The sequence below is a fragment of the Somniosus microcephalus genome, chromosome 1, assembly GCF_052327205.1.
Source record: "Somniosus microcephalus isolate GS21.2 chromosome 1, FLI_Smic_1.0, whole genome shotgun sequence".
Lineage (NCBI taxonomy): Eukaryota > Metazoa > Chordata > Chondrichthyes > Squaliformes > Somniosidae > Somniosus > Somniosus microcephalus.
Window position 1 is genome coordinate 55,638,277 of NC_140987.1, and position 22,820 is coordinate 55,661,096.

Sequence of the window (22,820 nt, forward strand, 5' to 3'; positions counted from 1 at the left end):
AAGTACCCTAGGATGTAGATTATCAGGCCCTGGGGATTTATCGGCCTTCAATCCCGTCAATTTCCCTAACACCATTTCTCCACAAATACTGATTTCATTCAATTCCTCCCTCTCATTAGACCCTATGTTCCCTGACATCTGAGAGATTATTTGTGTCCTCCTTTGTGAAGACAGAACCAAAGTATGTATTTAATTGGTCAGCCATTTCTTTGTTCCCCATTATAAATTCCCCTGATTGCAAGGGGCCTATGCTTGACTTCACCAATCTTTTTCTCTTCACATATCTATAGAAGCTTTTAGTCAGTTTTTCTGTTCCCTGCAAGCTTACAAGTTTTACTTATATAAATGCAAGTTGTTGTCCATGTCTTATTTGAAAACGACTTCCACATTTAAAGTTTTTGCCCAAGGGGTAGATATCCAATTACTGGCGTTTCTGTTTAATTTTCTAGTTTACTCCTCTTTGGAAGCTTGCAGTTATCCTGGTCATTTTTGTTTGGCCCATTGATTTTTGACTGAAGTGTGGCCAAAATTCTATTTTGGCTGAGAGTTTTCTGATGAAACTTATTGAGCCAGTATCTGCTCTGAATAGGCTGCCTTCATTGTATTCCTGAACTTGAGAAGAGCTGTGCATTGCCTGGACATTGAGTAGTTGACCAGGAATTCAGATGCCCACTGAAAAAGTGCAAAACAATTCATTTCATACCAATGTGCATTCTGCATGTTTGTAGATTAAATATTTTCTGCTGTTCCTTTGCTCCTATTTAGAATTTTCTCTACAGTAGAGTCACTTAGTCTGTTGATTCTGTGTAAGTGCTCTCTTACAATGTGACTGACTTGGACACTATGCGTTGCTACCCAGACAGAATTTTGCCATTGATCATTTCCCTTCTGATGCTCAGCCAAATTCTCGTCTCGTTGGCGAAGTTGCCACCAATTACGCCTGCTGCTTTGTCTTCAGAAGCTGTTAATGTGGAATCTTGGCATGTTTTGGGACAGGCTATCTGCTGCCCAAGTCCACTAGTACAGTCACTTGACAGTATTCCAGTGAGATTTTTTTTTGATCTGACAAGGGACAAGACCATTTGTCATGCTTCCAAATCCATGTTTGCTTCCTTTTGTGCATTTTTGTGTTTAGTAAAATGTGCTTGAGGATTTTTCCTCATTACTGATATTAGATTGATTTAATATATAATTACATATTTTGTATCTAAAAAGTCCAATTTTCTTCTGCCCCTGAAGGCCCCAGCTCTTGTAGGGATATGGATACTGGCAGCCTTTTGGTGCCTCACCAAAGTTGCTTCATCCATCAGCATTTTTGGCCTTACTATCTCCTTTATCTTCAAGTGGAACTCTCATGTCGTCTTTGCCAAAATTGCCTTCAAAAAGCCCCATTTCTTCTTTCATGCCACATCCTTCCCCCCCCCCCCCCCCCAATCCCCCTACAAATACGTTTAACTCCTGTAGCAAGTCCTGACAACACTTAGTCCTCCCAAATATGGGAAGGCTTTTCCAGCACACCTCTTGTTCCTGGATGGGGCATTAGAAAATTGTCAAATAGAAAATGTGGGAAATATCCAGGCCTGTCAACATTTGAAAATATAGGTGACCTTCTGTACAGTGTAAGGGCATTGTGGCAGCATGTTGTTTTTTTCTTTAAGCTTCTTTAATATGCAATCCTACTCTTAAAGGGGATATGGACAAGCTATGTGAGTGGGCAAGAACATGGCAAATAGGATATAATGTGGAGAAATGTGAAGTTATCCACTTTGGTAGCAAAAATAGAAAAGCAGAGTTTTTTAAATGGTGAGATTTTGGGAAATGTTGGTGTTCAGAGGGACCTGGGTGTCCTTGTACACTAATCACTGAAAGTTAACATGCAGGTACAGCAAGCAATTAGGAAAGCAAATGGTATGTTGGCCTTTATTGTAAGAGGATTTGAGTATAAGAGTAAAGACGTCTTACTGCAATTATATAGGGCCCTGGTGAGACCACACCTGGAGTATGGTGTACAGTTTTGGTCTCCTTAGCTAATGAAGGATATACTTGCCATAGAGGGCGTGCAATGAAGGTTCACCAGACCAATTCCTGGGATGGGGGGATTGTCCTTTGAGGAGAGATTGAGTAGACTAGGCCTATATTCTCGAGTTTAGGAGAATGAGAGGTGATCTCATTGAAACATAAAAAAATTCTTACAGGGCTTGATGGTAAATGCAGGGAGGATGTTTCCCCTAGCTGGGGAGTCCGGAACCAGGGGTCACAGTCTCAGAATAAGGGGTCGGCCATTTAGGACTGGGATGAGGAGAAATTTCTTCACTCGGAAGGTGGTGAATCTTTGGAATTCTCTACCCTAGAGTGCTGTGGAGGTTCAGTCATTGAGTATATTCAAGACATAGATCGATAGATTTTTGGATATTCAGAGAATTGAGGGATATGGGGATAGTGCAGGAAAGTGGAGTTGAGTTAGAAGATCAGCCATGATTTTATTGAATGGTGGAGCAGGCTTCGAGGGACCAAATGGCGTACTCCTGCTCCTATTTCTTTTGTGTTATTCTAGTATCCATGGGATGGTGTTCTCTCTGTCTCTGTCTTTCCCCCTTTCAAGAATTTGTCAATACTATATAATAAAGAAAGACATTGCATTTATATAGCACCTTTCTCCTCCTTTGGGCCATTAAGACTCCTTGTACTGCCCCTCATTTACTTTTCAGGGGCCTCAAAACCATGAAATTCCTTGCCATCCTTAGCCTATCCTTGTTCCTGCAAGCTGCAGGTTTTTACCTAAACTACTTCCTGGTTTACCAGGTCTGTTTGTTATTTTCAGTCTTGGTGCGGTGCTGCCTCAGCTTGGATCTCAACTTCAAAAAAAAAATCCTTCAAATATATTTTATAGATCATTAGCTGTTTGGATTGTAAATCTTCCACTGCTTTGTCGTTCTGCCAACAAAAATATATAAATTTGCTGCTCTCAGATGTTTTTTTTTTACTAAGACTTTGCATTATGTTGCAAGCTGAAATACTAGCTTGTTGAGCAACAGAATGTGCAGCCAATGGCTGCGTGTTGTCTTTTGTGGACTGCTCTCAGTAAGGGTTTCTACTGTTTACCGGTGACACATGATCCTGTTCCCGGGTCAGCCATTCCACAGCTGTTTATAGTTAACACTGAAACTGATGACTGCTTCCTGAGGTACTTCTCTCGATTGTTCCCACAGTGCTGCTTCCATATGAACTCCACGATTAAAGGTTCTGGGAGACTTCAGGCAGTTTCACAATTGTTGCTTCTCCACTGTTAAGTGTTCCCAGCATTATTATGAAATAGAATTAAAACGTACAGTTAATAAATGTCACTTGATGGTTCATACAAATGTTGTACTTTGACCTGAGTACTCTTGTGGTAAATGCTCAAATATGCCTTAATTCTATCCGTGAGGGGCGACTTAGTATTTCCTCTTCATACCCCAAAAAAATTAATTTGCCTATTTGTACTATCTAGCAGATTGTCCTTGTGCATAAATAACAAACTTGATGCAATTATTACCTTACTCAGAAAGACTTTGGCAAAACCGCTGAGTGAGTATATGCCAGTATTTTGAGATGGCAGACTTAGAGCTGAAGACAAAATGGAAAAAAAACTTCTTGGCTTCCAGTATTTGCTGAAGAAATGTTGCAGCAAAAAAGATACTGCAGCTCTTCAAGGGCAAATGCTGACAGTTATTTATACGATTAGGGCTTTTAACTCCTGATGAAGTCATACCGCTACTAGTCAGCTAAGTTTGATGGGCTCAAGTTGTCGCCTGTTTTAAGCGTTTAGAAGGGTGATTGAGGTGCCTGTGTTTGTTTTTTGTGTGGTAATAACTTGCTTACTCGTCTTTCGGTAAAAGTGTTTCACTTCAGTCAATCATGGGGACATTTTGATGGCACACAGACGTTTACAACTTGGATTAAACCCTCCGAGGTTAAAGAGGCTGCATAGAAGTGAGCAGGAGAAATTAAATCTAAAAGTGTCCTTGTGGGTTCTTTTTGTTATTTGAGCTGAAAGAAAACTGATTTTACAGCTGCTTGTCCTTAATTGCCCTGTTTTCACTGCTATGTAGAACTAGTTCGCTTGGTAAGTACTGCAAGAATCTGAAACTTCAGAAAGAGCTAATGCATGTAAATTAATAGAACTCTTGACCTTGCATCAGTGCAACAGGAAGTACGCATTTGCTGCCAAATGCAGCCTTTTCTGCTTTGACAGCCTGGGGGGTGGGGTGGTAATGCTTGTTCTCTGGAACCTGCCCTACTCAGACAGTTTGACTAAGTGAATTTTTTTAAGCAGATGTTTTAATTTATTTCAAGCTTTAACTTGTGGAAAACATCACTACAAAAACCTTGTTTGGCACACACTTGATGAATATAACGTTTTACAATTGCCTTGAGTAGGCAGCTTTTCCCCCCAAGCGTGAAATTAATTTTCGGAAATGGTTCTGATGGGCCTACACTCGTCTGCACTCTCCACAGATGCTGACTGACCTGCCGAGTGTTTGCAGCGTTTTCAATTTTTGTTTGTTTTTCAGCATTTGCAGTTTTGTATTTTTTGATCAGGAATTGTTTCCGTTAACTCAGGAAGATGACCCTTTTGCACTATCTTTAATTTGTGCAGTTCAGATTTCTCTAGATATCATACCAAAGAATTTAAAGATTTTTGTTTCCGTCTGCAGTAGTATGCAACAGGAAGCACATTGATGCGAAGAGTGAGGCTGGTAGCGTACATGAGGTTTTCTAATTCGCCCTTACCAAGCACAAAAGTTGTTATTTTCTATCACTCTCTTGACCAAATTCTGTGTCTCTCTTTAAAAAATGCACTTATCTTTATCTTGGTTTTATTCTTTTTTCACTCGCCTATTAATGGTTGAGCCCAATTTTGTATCGGATATGCCACCAGCAAAATGATTGCTGTGTACATGGTGTTGACGGGCAATAGTTAGATATTCAGCATTGTCACGTGCCCATTTCCATATTTTTGTTACTTTTTTTTCCAGTTGCTTGTCTGTCCTGAAGTTGATGACATCTATCGAAGTACAGTTTCAAGGGTACCAACAGTCCACTTGCATCTCACCCAAACAATTTTGGCAAGTCGGGGAAAGTCAACAATGCAGGACATCATAGCTGAGCCCATTCACATTCTCTACAGAAATCCACACTTTCCCCCAAAGGTATCGATCAGTAACAGTAGCGTGGCCAATTCACTTTAATTCCTTTCCTAGCCTTGTGGCTACTGAGGTCATTGCGGTGCCAACTTGATATTGGCTAGCTTCATGGACGAGAAGCTGAATGTGGGGACTTCCTGGCTCAGTTACCCACCACATGCTGTATTTACCTGCTTAAGTTGTCAGAGAACCTAGTTTCCCTGTTATAAACTGGGCATACTAATTCATCGCTACATCACTTTTCCAATGAACCAATTTCCATCCGGGTATCTGTGGAAAAGCATATTTTCATGAACTCCTGTGAAACACTTTCTCTAGGTGTGACACAACACTACTACTTTAAAGTACTGTGCCACAGGCTGGTAGAATGAGAGTTTGCCCATATTGTTTCCCAGAAACTCCGAGTCATGGTCACGATGTCAGAGAGGCAGAGGTCTTTTAAAAGGGTGGAACACCTATTTCACATTATTCACTGGTCCATGCTTTCCTTGTGGCCAACATCTAAATCTAATCACAACCTGTTAGCATGATTTGTGCATGTCATCATGGCTAGGAACCAGTTAGCTGTGGAGATCTAAGGAAAGTTGGAAAATTACTTCTATATTTGAAAAAAATACAGCTTTAAAAATGTGCCTTTCATCAAAACCTGCTATTTATATAGTTCCCAAAAATGTTACGTGCAATTGGTCTGAATCGGCTCTTTTTGGCTTGAAGGGCTTAATGCCCGAACTACTTGGCAAATGTAATAAGAACATGACTTGGACAAGAAACAATGCTTATAAAGAAGATCGAAGAAAGATAACTGATGATTTGGGCATGGTTTCAATGGAAACGGCTAGAATACCTTGCAGGGCCCTGCATAGAGAGGTCGATGGAACAAGAAGCCGAGGAAGACCAAGGAAACGCTGGACAGACGGTGTCAAAAATGACTTGTCACAGAAAGGGATTCAGATGACAGGCAATGACTACCTCCAACGAGAGTCTAACCACCGCCCCATGACCTTCAATGGCATTACCATTGCCGAATCCCCCACCATCAACATCCTGGGGGTCACCATTGACCAGTCACACACACACACTGTGGCAACAAGAGCAGGTCAGAGGCTAGGTGTTCTGCAGCAAGTGTCTCACCTCCTGACTCCCCAAAGCCTTTCCATCATCTAAAAGGCACAAGTATGGAGTGTGATTGAATACTCTCCACTTGCCTGGATGAGTGCAGCTCCAACAACACTCAAGAAGTTCGACACCATCCAAGACAAAGCAGCCCGCTTGATTGGCACCCCATCCACCACCTTCAACATTCACTCCCTGTACCACCAGCGTAACGTGGCTGCAGTGTGTACCATCTACAAGATGCACTGCAGCAACTCGCCAAGGCTTCTTCGGCACCACCTCTCAAACCTGCGACCTCTACCACCTAGAAGGACAAGGGCAGCAGGCGCGTGAGAACATCATCACCTCCAAGTTCCCCTCCAAGTCACACATGATCCTGACTTGGAAGTATATCGCTGTTCCTTCATCGTCGCTGGGTCAAAATCCTGGAACTCCCTACCTAACAGCACTGTGGGAGTACCTTCACCACACGGATTGCAGCGGTTCAAGAAAGCGGCTCCCTTCTCAAAGGCAATTGGGGATGGGCAATAAATGCTGGCCTTGCCAGTGACGCCCACATCCCATGAACGAAAAAAAAAAAAAAAAAGCAGCCAAGCTGAACCGATAGCAGTGGAGTGAATTAACTTGGTCCCATCGTCACTGCTGATGGAGGGGAATTTAGTTGTAGTAGTACTCGGCCAAGTGAATGACAAAGTGAATACCATTTAGGCATTTACAATCGGCAAAGAAAACTAGAAATAGTTTGCGTAGGACTTTGGTTTTATTTGGCAATGCTGAGCAGCTGTGTTAGCTTTGCTAATTTATACAGTAAGCAGCTGATCCATGCAGATCAAAAAAATCCTCGATTTGAACCTTGAAGTTTATTGGTTAAGCTACTCCTAGTTGTGGCAGTTATGGGAGTTCTACAATTGGCCTTGGCGTTATAGGAGGAAATTTGCAAAGGTTCCTACTTTTGCTATCAAGTGACTGCTACTAGAAGTATGGATGTGTAGATATTGGTGGGGACAGGATTGGGTTTGGCTGTAAAGCCCTCTGGTTAAATATTCTGTTAGCATTCATTGTGAAGGCTCAAACATAAATAATGGCCTGTTCGCTTAGATCTTGGAGGGTGTGGAGGGAAATGTACCTGAATAAAGAGTCAACACCCTTGAGGATGGGGGAAAATTGCCAAGAAATGTGTCCTGTTGCAGCTTAGGTGAATTAATTATCTTTTACTCTACCTAGGTACAAGCATTTTGAAACTCTAATGTAACATTTATATACGTCCTTGAGCATCTTTACTTCTAAAGTTGACTTTGAGACTTGGGATTTAAAAAAAAAAAAAAAATCAATTCTGACCTCCTTTGTAGATTTTTTTTTTAAAAAGATGTTGACTTCAAATGACTTCTTTTTGTAAATGAGAGTTTTGGCTAGCGAAAGGGTTCATGCAGGGAATAAAGAAACAGAATAGCAAATGTTAAGTCAAATCAAATCAACTTTTATTGTCATTGTTAGTGCACAAGTGCAGTACAACAAAATGTAGGCTTGCGGCTACATTTAGCATAAAATAAATTTTTAAGTAGCACAAAATGAAGTGTGTAATGCTGACTGCTAAAATTACTGCTACCTAGTCATTTACTCCTGACTTTTAACCCTGTTGATTGGAAAGTATCCCAACCTATGAAGTAATCTTTAAGTATCATTATATGTATCAAGAGCTTATTGTACATCTACTCTACGACCTACATCCAGAAATCAACATTACACTTATGTTAGTTTTTAGAATGAACTGAATTTAGGATTTGATTTCAGAAGCAGTTTTTCCTCCATTTGGTAAATGAAAGGTAATCTTCAGTCTTCACTGTAATTGCCCTCTTCCATCAAATTGACAGGAAATAGATATGCTGGGATGCTGATTACATGCAGATATCTTTACAATGTGTGGATTGTTACTGAATTTTGTTTGTGGCATATTTAATTGAAAAATATTTAGTAGTTGCTCTACTAGTTAGTTAGACTAAATTATGTTTTGCATTATATTATATTATAGACAGTTGAGCTGTACTTCATCCCCCGGTTAAATGATTGTGCAAAGCAGTAATGTAAAGCCATAGGACAGAAATATAAGTAGCAACCCAAACCTACCTGTTCGAATGGAATTACTATTGAGCAAATTACATTCAGGTACAATGAGAGATAATATCACTTAATGATCAGATAGCTGAAAAGTGAGAGCTTCGGCCGAGTTTCCATGGAGTAATGTAATCTATTGAATGTGGCATTTTAATTAGGAAGCAAGATTGAGCAACCATTTAATTCTTGAGGACTTTTCTGCCTTTTTTAGGCTCCGTTCTCCAACATCGAGCGCTAACCAGTGGTGTTGGAGAATCAGCATTAGCAGAAGTGCACTAAAAATTAGTGGATTCACTGAAATGCCTTTTTGCTGTCCATTGTTCGCTAGCTCATTCCAGGATATGTACGGAATAGTGGGTTCAAAGTCATGAGCCCCTCTTGCCATGCATTCAGAATGCCGCATTGGTAGCCCAACACTCTTAACCAGTGTATGGTTTACAATTTTCTCCCTTTTATGGCCTGCTTTGATGCATACATTTGCCTATCTTAGAAAAGACCACTCTGAAATTGGTCAATAGAAGGTGTGAAAGACCAGCTTACGTGGTTTTTTATTCCGTATGGTGACATGGCAGGAGCTTGAGCCTGATGTGTACCAGATTGTGGAGAATGAACCTGCACTGCACCATTCTGTGGTAGAGCGGGTTGGGTTGCCATTTGCTGTGATATTTTCGATTGGAAGTGCAGTTTTCCTCATTTTTAAGAATAGGTACCTGAACTATAATTTTGAGTGATTAAAGCTGTCTTGAAATCGTCTTGTTACGAAAATGGGTTTTTTATATATGGAAAAGGGAGATAACTTTATCTGGGGAAGAAGGGTAATTGTTGTTACTCTCTTCAAACATCTAATTATTGATGACTAATCTGGCTGTACATTGTGCAGGAAATTGTTTCTTCATCAACCTACATCAACAAGCTCTCGTAGCAAGACTTGCCCATAACATGATGACTTTTATGCTGCATTATAAATATTACAAATTTTGAGCTGTCCAACATGTCATACATTCTGAAGCATGAAATTAATTTCTGCTGCAGCAAAATCTTTTAACATTTAAAAGTAACCCTCTTTTAAAATATAATATATAGCCGACTTGTAATGGCATGTAATGTGGGTGAGTTGAGGGGTTGATTGAATGAAGGAAGCTAGTTGATACAGTCGTCTTTTGCCTGGACAGTTAGTGGCACGAGCGCAATGCAACCAAGACTAAAAAAAAAATTAGAAAACTAGAAGTGCCTCTTTCAAGAGGAGGGCACCACTAATACAGGTGGCCAAGTCAAAAAAAAAATGCATTCATGAAGTGCCAAAACACAATCTGGTTATCTCTATTGACAAAGCATGGTATGTCCAATGATGTCCACCAGTCGTGTAATGCTTGAAACAAACCAGTGAACCGCGTGGTATCCCTTTCCAAGGTCACCTGGGCTCCCATGAGGCCTCGGAAGGGTGTCCAGCGATCTGAGCAACTCCTCCCACGAATTCTACATATTCTGGACCTGTGACTGGCAGTTTTTGCTAGGCCCAGAAGCAAACCACCCAGACGGTCCTCCGATGTTCTCCTCCCCCTGTGCACTGGGTGACCAAAGATGAAAATTGTGGGGGTAAAATGTAGCCAGACGTTGACAAGTAACCCCCTCAGGAAATGAAAAACTGGCGGCTGCAATCTCTGGCACTGAACATCAGTATGAAAAACTGTTTAAGCCTGGATCCAAAATGGGTATCTGGCCAGGGTGTGAGCAAAATGGACCAAAAAAATAATTGATGCCACCATCCTGTGTAAACTCACCACTCCAGGTCCCCAGTAGTGTTGGGAAGAATCTGTGAACAGTTGATACAGATGAACTCCTTTTACCACTGAGAGCTCACCTAAAATCTATTCCAGATAAGAAAAAGCTTATAGTGAAATCCTATTCATAGAGATGGTATGAAGAGGAAATACTTTATATTTTCCTCTTATTTTTCCCCCACCTCTCTGGTTTTCCAGTTCGGGACCACTTTTTGGTTTTATTTAATTAAAAAAAAAAACACACACTTACCTGGAGTTAGATAGTGACTTGGCTTGTCAAAATGTCGTCATCCGCGAAGACCCACTTTGATGGACTGCGCCGATCAATCTTTGGCTAAATTGTGAGCACTGCCCTTCCTAATAAGGTGGTCTTGACCTAGTTCCCAATCCCAGGTGCCAAATCATTTGAAGCAACTGGCTTTCAATATAACTGTTGGCCAAAAAATTGGCAGTTGCACTAAAACATTAGGGGTGCTGTTGAGAGGATTGACAGATGCACCAGGCGTGCACCTCTGTAGTGAGTGATGTCAGTGGAATGTGAAATATTTTCCATTTACCCTGCCTTGTCCCATGAGCAGATAGACAAAGATTTTTTAAAAAAGCTTTGAAGAACACTGGGTAAATCAAAACATGCTTATTCAAATGGTGGTTGAGTACATATTTTTGCAGTGAACTGTGTCTTTGAATAATTTGTCTGATCCAAATTGACTTTCTTGCAATAATGCTGTGTCGTCTTTTGCTACAGTACAACAAATTTTATTTAAAAAAAATTAAACAGCATCGAGGGATTTCAGGATGACGTTTCCTGAAATGTGTTGCTATTATAATTATTTCCAGGTAATCAAATGTCAGTTGATATTGAACACAACCGGTGTACTTCCAAACAAAAAAAAATTCAAGTGACTCCTGGGTTACCAGGCACATTTGTGCGCCACTGCTGTCCTTGGAGATTTATATACATTTTGAACATTTTTGGTTTGGAATGGTGTACAAAGATGATTTTTATACAACTACAAAGCCTCATTGAATCTCTCTTGTTTACAGTGCTTGATAATGACGACAAAGCGCAATTTATTTGGACGGCTGGTGCCATGTCGCTGTCTAAGGGGAGAAGAAGAAGCAGTTACTGTGTTGGACTATTCTCACTGCAGTTTGGAACAAGTGCCCAAAGAGATCTTCCCTTTCGATAAGACCTTGGAGGAACTTTATTTAGATGCTAACCAGATTGAAGAGCTTCCAAAGGTGAGAGATTTTTCCTTTGGGAAAGCTTTAGTTGCTGTTCATAGCCAGCATAATCATCCCTCTTGTCTGAGAAATCTCCCTCCAAAATAATTTAGGAAATGCAGTACATGTTCAAAATGTTCATTTTACTTTTCCCTCTCCAGTGTTACAGTTTTGCATCAGGTGTTATGCCTCTGGTTTTTCCTATTGCCTTTAACAAATTAACTTGATTGATGTGAAAATCTGGTTACCTGATGGGACATGTAAATCAAGACGACAAATAATCGCGAACAAAACTCAACTGAGTAGTTTTCTACTGTTTGGTTAAGCCATTATAAGTTGGTTGGTAATTAGAAACTGTTCACTCACAATGAACATGGTCCTCAAAGTGTACTGTTTTAGATTAAGTCTGGAAATTTTGACCCAGTTTTTGTTGTTCAGCTACGACTCGGTGGTAGGTCCATTGGAAATAATGGCACACCAGCTAACGCTATGTGACAGGCCAAACAATACCTTGAGTGAATCCTGAAACTAAGCAGAGAATGTTTTAGAACAGAAAACAATAGATGTCCATTCTATGAACATTTGCAAATGGAAGGAATAATCTAAAGTGGATGTTCCCGAAGTGGAGGCGTTTCCAGAAGATGTGCGGCTGTAGGAGCGGAAGGTTGGCGGTCTTGTCTGAAAAGACAGATGACGGCCTGTATTTTGTTGACCCAGGAGACGATAAAGATCTGCTCCATAATGCCTGAAAATTGAAGCCTCTGAGGATCGACCTAATTCTACATTAGCGAGGGAGAAGTGAACCAATAAAAAAAGCCTCAGCCTCAGTTTTGGTAGCCTGATAGCAACAGGAAAACCTGGGGGAGAAAAAACCTAGAAAGCCCTGCAACTCCAGCAATTTTTTTTGCTGCCTTTTTGGTTCCTCCGCCTCCCCCCCCCCCACCCTTTCAGGTGGCCTTCGGAGAAAGTTTTCGGACTCTGCTCTCCCACATGCATGTACGTACATGCATGCGGCCATCAAATTTTCATGGTAGCTGGAAGATGGTGAAAGGCCTGCAGAAGCAGTGGAATTGATGGCGTATGAAACGAGCAGCAATGAGAATCCAATACCCGCACCCTCTCCACTGAATCCACCCCCCCCCCCCCCCCCCGCCAGTTAAACAGGAATTGTGGACCCCACCAAATGAGCAGCAAGCCATAGTTCATGCATTGCAGTCAACCGCCATCCCTTGTGTCAAATTCCCATTCAATTACTGTTGACTGCATCTTTCCTACCAACCCTATCTCCTCCCTGTTGGCTGCTTTTCTCATTCCAAAGCACCACCTGGCTTCTAAACCCTTCCCAAATCCCCATTAATGGCAGTTCTCTGTCAGGGGCTGCCTCCATCCTGCTTAATTATCCCTTTTACAGTAATACCTCCCCAACTGCTTATCCCAGCAACCTCCTCATTCTCGCTCTTCTTTCTCTCTCCCCACCCCCCCCCCCCCCCCCCCAAACAAAAAAAAAAAAAAAACTGGCTAGTATTCTCCTCCTCTGATTGCCAGCTATCCCATGTCCATGACAGCATTAGTGGAAGTGACCACCGCACAGTCCTTGTGGAGACGAAGTCCCGTCTTCATGTTGAGGATACCCTCCACCGTGTTGTGTGGCACTACCACCGTGCTAAATGGGACAGATTTCGAACAGATCTGGCAACTCAAAACTGGGCATCCATGAGGTGCTGTGGGCCATCAGCAGCAGCAGGATTGTATTCAACCACAATCTGTAACCTCATGGCCCGGCATATCCCTCACTCTACCATTACCATCAAGCCGGGAGATCAACCCTGGTTTAACGAAGAGTGCAGGAGAGCATGCCGGGAACAGCACCAGGCATACCGAAAAATGAGGTGTCAACCTGGTGAGGCTACAACACAGGACTACTTGCATGCCAAACAACGGAAGCAACATGCGATCGCACAGCCATCGGATCAAATCAAAACGCTGCAGTCCTGCCACATCCAGTCGTGAGTGGTGGTGGACAATTAAACAGTTAACAGGAGGAGGAGGCTCCAAAAATATCCCCATCCTCAATGATGGTGGAGCCCAGCACGTGAGTGCAAAAGACAAGGCTGAAGCATTTGCAACTATCTTCAGCCAGAAGTGCCGAGTGGATGATCCATCTCGGCCTCCTCCTGAGGTCCCCAGCATCACAGATGCCAGTCTTCAGCCCATTCAGTTCACTCCACGTGATGTCAAGAAACGGCTGAAGATACTGGATACTGCAAAGGCTATGGGCCCTGACAACATTCCGGCAATATTACTGAAGACTTGTGCTCCAGAACTAGCTGCGCCCCTAGCCAAGCTGTTCCAGTACAGCTACAACACTGGCATCTACCCAGCAATGTGGAAAATTGCCCAAGTATGTCCTGTCTACAAAAAGCAGGACAAATCCGACCCGGCCAATTACCGTCCCATCAGTCTACTCTCAATCATCAGCAAAGTGATGGAAGGTGTCATCGACAGTGCTATCAAGCGGCACTTACTCAGCAATAACCTGCTAACTGACGCCCAGTTTGGGTTCCGCCAGGGCCACTCAGCTCCTGACCTCATTACAGCCTTGGTCCAAACATGGACAAAAGAGCTGAACTCAAGAGGTGAGGTGAGAGTGACTGCCCTTGACACCAAGGCAGCATTTGATCGAGTGTGGCATCAAGGAGCCCTAGCAAAACTGAAGTTAATGGGAATCAAGGGGAAAACTCTCCATTGGTTGGAATCATACCTAGCACAAAGGAAGTTGGCTGTGGTTGTTGGTCATTCATCTCAATCACATGACCTCACTGCAGGAGTTCCTCAGGGCAGTGTCCTAGGCCCAACCATCTTCAGCTGTTTCATCAATGACCTTCCCTCCATCATAAGGTCAGAAGTGGGGATGTTCGCTGATGATTGCACACTGTTCACCATTCGAGACTCGTCAGATACTGACGCAGTCCGTGTCCATATGCAGCAAGACCTGGACAACATTCAGACTTGGGCTGACAAGTGGCAAGTAACATTCGCACCACACAAGTGCCAGGCAATGACCCATCTCCAACAAGCGAGACTCTAACCATCTCCCCTTGACATTCAATGGCATTACCATCACTGAATCCCCCACTATCAACATCCTGGGGGGTTACCATTGATCAGAAACTGAACTGGACCAGCCATATAAATACTGTGGCTACAAGAGCAGGCCAGAGGCTGGGAATTCTGTGGCGAGTGTCTCACCTCCTGACTCCCCAAAGCCTTTCCGCCATCTACAAGGCACAAGTCAGGGGTGTGATGGAATATTCTCCACTTGCCTGGATGAGTGCAGCTCCAACAACACTCAAGAAGCTCGACACCATTCAGGATAAAGCAGCCCGCTTGATTGGCACTCCATCCACCACCTTCAACATTCACTCCCTCCACCACCGGCGCACTGTGGCTGCAGTGTGTACCATCTACAAGATGCACTGCAGCAACTCGCCAAAGCTCCTTCAACAGCACCTTCCAAACCCGCGACCTCTACCACTTAGAAGGACAAGGGCAGCAGACGCATGGGAACATCACCACCTACAAGTTTCCCTCCAAGCCACACACCATCCTGACTTGGACCTGTATCGCCGTTCCTTCACTGTCGCTGGGCCAAAATCCTGGAACTCCCTTCCTAACAGCATTGTGGGTGTACCTACACCATATGGACTGCAGCGGTTCAAGAAGGCGGCTCACCACCATCTTCTCGAGGGCAATTGGGGATGGGCACTAAATGCAGGCCTAGCCAGCCAGCGACGCTCACATCCCATCAATGAATAAAATTTTTTTTAAAATCCGGCTAATTACACCACCTGCTGCCCCAACCCCCTTGCTGATTGAACGTAGGTTCACTGGCACCCCCATGCCTTGCACTGAGACGATTTTCCCAGCAGAAAGTAATGCAGTGAACAACACCCTCTCCTCCCTGCCATTCTGCTGCATGCTCCTCCCATTTCTCCTCCCTCTCATTTCACCGCCCTCCCCATCTACTTCTATATCCTATCTTTCCTCCATTTCCTCCATTTCCCCCCCCCCTTTCCTTTTCCTTCACCCCCCCCCCCTTTTTCTTTTCTCCCCACTCCCCGCCACCCCCCCCTGCTGTTTTCCTCCATCCCTCCTTTTGGTCACTTCCATTCCCACCCTCCCTCTGGTCTCCATATTATAAGAAGGATATAGAGTCACTGGAGAAGGTGCAAAAAATATTTCTAAGGATGATACCGGAACTGATTAGGTTAATACCCATCAGGAAGGATTGGGCTAGGGCTCTTTTTCTCTAGAGAAGAAAAGGCTGAGAGATGAGCTGTTAGCGGTCTAAGGTTATGAAAGTGTTTGATAGAGTAGATGGAGTAAAGATGTTTCCAATTGTGGGGGGAGACCAAAACCAGGGGCCATCAATATAAGATAGTCACTAATAAATCCAATAGGGAATTCAGGAGAAACTTCTTTAAGCAGAGAGTGGTTAGAAAGTGGAACTTGCTACCGCAAGGAGTAGTTGAGGCAAATAGCATAGATACATTTAAGGAGAAATTAGCTGAACACGTGTGTGAGAAAGGAATAGAAGGTTATGCTGATAGGGTTGGATGAAGCGGGGTGGGAGGAGGCTTTTGTGGAGCATAAATACTGACAAGGATCTGTTGGGTTGAATGGCCTGTTTCTGTGCTGTACATTCTATGTAAGCCACATAATTTCTGTAGTTGGTGAGAAAAGTGAAAAATAACTACTAAATATTAAAATTAATTATCATACAGTTTGGTGCATTCTATTTTTACTGTACAAGGAACTGGTAAAGCTCAACTCCTGTTTATATAAAAAAAAAAAATGTCTTAAAGCTGCTATTCACTTGCTCTATTACTGTTAAATTTGTTTGGCAGTAAAAGCCTAAAACAATGTCTACTGTCATTATTCTTCTGCCTTCTGATTACCAGAAAGATCCGGTGGAGACACGTGATCAACCCAATTGCTCAGACAATCTGAAAACGGATCATCTATTTCCCAGGCATGCTACAAATTTACGTAGCTTGTGGGGTCCGTGTCAATGCTCTCTTCTTCTTGGGCAGTCCCTCGGAACCGAGGATGACTTGCTTCCGCATTAAAAATGAGTTCTCAGGTGACTGATGAGTCCAATACGGGACCTACAGTCTCTGTCACAGGTGGGGCAGATGGTGGTTGAAGGGGCGGGTGGGTGGGGTTCTTGGGTTGACGTGCACTGCCTGCGCTTGGCTTCCGCTTGCTCCCAGCGACGAGATTAGAGGTGTTCGGCACCTTTCCGGATGCTTCTCCTTCACTTTGTGCGGTCTTGGGCCAGGGATTCCCAGGTGTCGATGGGGATGTTACACTTTTTCAAGGAGGCTTTGAGGGTGTCCTTTGAAGCATTTCCTTTGCCCACCTGGGGCTCTCTTACAATTCAATTCAATTTTTATTTGTCATATATGCAGCAGACGTGTGTACTGCACAATGAAATGTTGATTTTTACGAGTCCTCCCAACATTGGAATAAATATGGCATAACATTGAGAAAATACTAATAGAAATACAGTAATAATAAATAAAACAACAGTAATAAATAATAAATTATACTTTCATGAGTCTTATGGCCTGGGGGTAGAAGCTGTTTCGAAACCTGCTGGTACGAGACCGTATGCTTCGGTATCTCTTACTGGACGGGAGCAGGGCGAAGAGGTTGTGGCTGGGGTGGCTCGCGTCTTTAATGATTCTCGGAGCCTTCCCCCTGCACCTCTCGGGGTAGATATCCTGGACAGCAGGTAGTTTAATTCCTACAGTATGTTGTGCAGCTTTCACCACCATCTGTGGAGCCTTGCGGTCTGTGGCGGTGCAGTTGCCATACCAGGTAGTGATGCAGCTGGACAGGATACACTCGATGGTGCACCATTTTGCCGTGCTGGAGCTCTGAGTAGAGCACTTGTTTTGGGAGTCTCGTATTGGGCATGCAGACAATGTGATGTAGGGAGTTAGGGGCTCATCTACAAGAGTCATCTGAAACACTGAGGCTAAAAATATGTTGAATTTAAAAAAGGAAACTTAATGCTGGGATACAAGCCCATGTTCTTGAAGAGCCTGGATTCCATTTGAGTCTCTAAAGGAGCTTGGGTTTGTATTTTACCACTGTTGTGTTCTTGTTTTCTTTTTAGTTCTTTTACAATTCTAGATAACGAGTGTTTTATGTCCCATCCCTGGGCAAGCTACAAGTTACCTAGATATTGGTATGCTCCGGGGCAGAGGGAGCAAGGGCTCACTTTTGGGAGTGGTCTGAGATGCAGAGCGAGAGGGAAAATAGCTAGAGTTTAAAGTCTGGTATGTAATTCCTTCATGTAAACGATAGTAAATGTTGAATACCTTACTCAGAGGCAGTGGAAATGGAAACCGAAGAATCTTTAAAGTAAACTGAAGTGAAAAGCCAAGGCCTGCTGACGTGAATATGGTTGAAAAGAGAGACTCTAAGTTTCAAAGTGTTGGTTAGTTTATGCTCAGCTTGTGTTTTAAATTACCTAAAGTTGAAATAAACAATTGTTTAATTGTATCTTGGCTTCTAGTGAGTCACTAAATATTGTAAAGACTTCGCTGGTGGACTTACTGCTTCCTTTCATGTTTTAGCTCCAGCTGAAAGAATACTGGTCGGTTACATGTTTTAAGTCTCACTACTAAATGCTTATTGATTGATTTGTTTTTGTAGCATCTTGCTTTCATTTACTTTTTTTCTTCTTCTACCATACAGCAACTGTTCAATTGCCAGTCTCTGCACAAGCTGAGCATGCCGGATAATGATCTAACTGTGTTGCCAGCATCCATTGCAAATCTCATCAATCTCAGGGAATTGGATGTCAGCAAGAATGGTAAGGGTTTTGTTGTATTTTTAAAGAGGTTTTAATATCAGATGGTAGATGTTTATTGTAATGCAACATGAAAGATTATCAAAATAACCACTAACCTCAGGAATGGCACAATTTCTTCTGCATGATCTGGTTTGGATAAATATTAAAATATTCTCGTTCCCTGATGCCTCGGCGGATGAGTGCGAACCATAAGGTGTGGCACTGAGCCATGCAGACCAAGAAGTTCCCTGGTTTGATGACTGTGCTGCCACAGATCTCCACAGGTGTTGCCTGATCTGTGTTTCCATTACGTTGGTACAGGAAACTTTGTGCTATCCGGAGGTGAGCTATCTGGCAATCTGGAGCCACCGACAAAAATCAGCAGCCGTTTTTTATTCTTTTTGTTTGTGTTTTTTGCTTTGTTTGAACAGTCAAGCTGTGCAAGGTCTGTAGCTATAGCAACAGCTTCATATACAGAGCTTGCAGGCCACACCTGAGTGTTTAGAAGCTGTTGCTAAGCAACAGTGTTTGTTGTCAAATACGGAGATAAGAATCTCCGTATCTCTCAACATTAACTCTGGAGAGTATGGCAGTTTTGAGGCAACGGCAGCAGCTCGGTCCCGTGGGTGCCGGATAGCACAAAGTTTCCTGTAGTTCCCTTCTCCTCCTCCACCCACCCCCTGGCCTTTGACTAGAACAAGGTTAAACTAGTTCGTAGCTGAATACAATCCACTTTAGAAACCTAATCCGTACAATCCTTGTGTAATAAAATCTTGTTTGCCGCAACAAAATATCTGCTTCAGATCAGGGTCACAATCTGAAATCCAGAATGCAATGCATCCTTTTAGATTAGTCTTTGAATTTGTGTTGAAAATGCAACAATTTCAAATTGAGCCAAATGTTTTCTGTCTCTAAACTTGGGACTACTGTCATTTTGCAAAATGGTTGTTAATAGAACTCGCCTGACCTCTGATACAGTGAAGCTCTCGGCTGTGAGTATGCATTCTTTACAATAACATCCCTCTGAGACGTGCACTTTTGATAGCTGATCTGGAATGTATGTTTTATAAGCAATCTTGCATTCAGTGCATACGTAAACGGTAAAACATTTTGACAAAAGACATCAGTTTCCATTCATAAACTGCATTCCATTTCTTCTGAAATGAACAATGGGGAAGATACCTGAGGCTTTCTGTAAGAGCATGTAATGGATTCCTTCTAATGGGAGTGCCGCCGCCCCCCCCCCCCCCCCCCCAGGATCTGTCTTAGATTCCTCCGCTTTATCAGCTACATGCTGCCCCTTGGCATCATAATCTGAAGACGGGGTCAGGTTCCACATGTATGCTGACAACACCCAGCTCTACCTCTCCGCCACTTCTCCCAATCTCTCCTTTGCCTCCGTGTTGTCAAACTGCTTGTCTGACATCCAGTCCTATGCAATTTCCTCCCGTTAAACATTGGGAAAACCAAAACCATTGTCTTCAACACCCGCCACAAGCTCATACTCTTGCCGCCAATTTCCATCCCCCTCCCTGGCCACTGTCTCAGCGACCTACTTGAGGGGCTGAGCTTCCGACCCCATGTCATCTCTTTCACAAAGAACGTCTGCTTCCAGCTCCGTAACGTCACCCACCTCCTCCCTGCCTCAGCCCATCTCCTACTGAAGCCCTCATTCATACCGTTGTCACCTCCAGACCTGACTCTTCTAATTCTCTCTTGGCTGGCCTGCCATCCTGAACCATGCTTAAACTTCGTCACCTCCAATCTCTGCTGTCTGTATCCTATCCTGCGCCAAGTCCTGCTCGCCCATCAGCCCAGTGCCTCCAATTTGAAATTCTCATTGTTGTATTTAAATTCACTTAATGGCCTAGGCCCAGCATGTCTCTCAAACTCCCTCCAGCCCTACTACACTCTTAAGAACCCTGAATTTCTCCAACTCTGGCCTCTTGTGCGTCCAATACTTCTTGTGGCCCACCATTGGCGGCAGTGCCTTCAGCTAACTCTGCCTGAGCTTGGGAATTCTCTCCTTGAACCTCTCCCAATTTCTTCACCACCTTTTAAAATTCTCCTTAAAACTGATCTCCTTGCCCAAACTTCGGCTCACCCTTCCCAGTAACTCTTTCTCTGGCTTGGCATAGATTTTTTTTTTTTGTCTGATTACGTTTGTGAAGTGCCTTGAGATGTTTTTCTACATTAAAGGCACTACATAAATGCGAGTTGTTTATTTTTGCTTCTCGTGTGCAGTACTTTACATTTGTCTGTATTAAATTTCATCTACAGTTTTTGTGCTTACTTACATATCTTTTCCAGCACATTCTGTAATTCCTGAGCTGCCTGCAGTGATTCTGCTACTCAACCTGATTTATTATCCTTTGCAAATTTGACCACATGGTATTGAATTCCTGATTTCTGTCCTTGGATAAATTAGAAACAGTCGTGATCGCAACACCAGGGCTTTAAGGCGTCCTGCTCGGTACTCCCACCCGGCATAAGTTCTCTAAACTGTACGAGTTATTTTCTACCCTCTAGCCAATTTTTTTAAACATTCCTAAGCAATTCCGACTTTCCACAAAGCTTCGAGTTTAACGAATAGTCTTTCGTGTGCCATATTAGTGTCCTGGCCAATATTTATTCTTCAACCAGCATCACTGAGAAAGATTGCTTGGTCATTATCACACTGTTTGTGGGAGCTTGCTGTGTGCAAATTGGCTGCTGCGTTTCCCACATTACTCAGTTCCTTAAAGTCTAAGAGTTTGGGCAGGCAGGCTTCTAAATTGATGTTGACTGTTGTTAGCTAGGTTATTATTGTGCTGGTAATTCTCAAGTTTACTTCTGATAAAGAATTCTATTATTTTACACCGAATGGAAGTATGACTAATTGGCCTGTAATTTGAGGTCAACGACAAAGCAACTGCGATCGCCGCTGACCTCTAAGGAAAGCGGCCCAGAGATCCAGTGATCTGTGGCGAGAACTTTAGCTTCCTCGACATGAAATTGATTGTAGCATTGTCAAAAGGGGAACTCCAGTGAAGAACAGCAGTGATGTCACCAAGCTGTCTCATAGACAGCAAACCAGGAAATAAAAAGCACTGATTATCTGCACTAAAAAAAAAAAAATGTTAGAGGGCGAAATAATGATTGGGACGTATACATGGGGTTAAGGTAGAAGCTGAAATATCATAAACAAATAAAAATCTAATAATTTTTATCATAATGGAGAAATTTGACACTCCACGAATATAAAATTGTATTTTCAGGGCCAGAATGGTTGTTTAGCAGTCAGTACATTGTTAAAACCCCAGTTGTACCTATTCCAACAAGGCTTAACATTTAATGTGGTGTTTAACAGCGATATTAGTGCGAAAAAGTAAGCTTTCGTCAGTTCCACTGATAGAAACATAGAAAAATAGAAGCAGGAGTAGGCCATTCGGCCCTTCGAGCCTGCTCTGCCATTCAATATGATCGTGGCTGATCCTCTATCTCAGTACCATATTCCCGCTCTCTCCCCATACCCTTTTGTGTCTAGAAATCTCCTTAAATATATTCAGTGACTTGGCCTCCACAGCCTTCTGTGATAGAGAATTCCACAGGTTCACCACCCTCTGAGTGAAGAAATTTCTTCTCATCTCAGTCCTAAATGTCCTACCCCATATCCTGAGACTGTGACCCCTTGTTCTAGACCCCCCAGCCAGGGGAAACATCCTCCCTGCATCCAGTCTGTCTAGCCCTGTCAGAATTTTATGTTTCAATGAGGTCCCCTCTCATTCTTCTAAACTCTAGTGAATACAGGCCTAGTCGACCCAATCTCTCCTCATACGGCAGTCCTGCCATCCCAGGAATCAGTCTGGTGAACCTTTGCTGCACTCCTGGCAAGTATATCCTTTCTTAGTTAAGGAGGCCAAAACTGCAGACAGCACTCCAGGTGTGGTCTCGCCAAGGCCCTGTACAACTGTAGTAAGACATCCTTGCTCCTGTATTCAAATCCTCTTGCAATGAAGGCCAACATATCATTTGCCTTCCTAACTGCTTGCTGCACCTGCATGTTTGCTTTCAGTGACTGGTGTACAAGGACACCAAGGTCCCTTTGTACATCAACATTTCCCAATCTATCACCATTTAAATAATACTCTGCCTTTCTGTTTTTCCTACTGAAGTGGATAACTTCACATTTATCCACGTTATACTGCATCTGCCATGTATTTGCCCACTTGCTCAACTTGTCTAAATTGTCTTGAAGCCTCTTTGCATCCTCCTCACAACTCTCAGTCTCTCCTAGTTTTGTGTCGTCAGCAAACTTGGAAATATTACATTTGGTTCCCTCATCCAAATCATTGATATATATTGTGAATAGCATTTCACTGATTGCCAGCTACAGCTGGTGCGGGGGCAGTGGGGTGCACTGCGCAGCCTGTGGCAGAGCAGGAAATGACTAGCCGCAACTTCAGGACTTCTGCATTGAGCTGTTACGGTCAGTTTCAATGGGGTAATGACGCCGAACACTGACAGTTTGCTGTCTCTATCACTGCAAAATCCGGGCTA

General features: G+C 43.0%; 1 protein-coding gene across 3 annotated transcripts in view; it reads left to right on the plus strand.

Moving 5' to 3' along the window:
- Positions 1-22,820, plus strand: part of erbin (erbb2 interacting protein) — a 244,683-nt gene that overhangs the window by 100,984 nt on the left and 120,879 nt on the right. For all 3 annotated transcript variants that reach the window (XM_085981629.1, XM_085981638.1, XM_085981647.1), the window contains exons 2-3: positions 11,237-11,434; positions 18,185-18,302. In XM_085981629.1, the coding sequence (XP_085837755.1) occupies positions 11,246-11,434; positions 18,185-18,302 (307 nt within the window). In that variant the 5' untranslated portion in view covers positions 11,237-11,245. The remainder of the gene's footprint in view (positions 1-11,236; positions 11,435-18,184; positions 18,303-22,820) is intronic.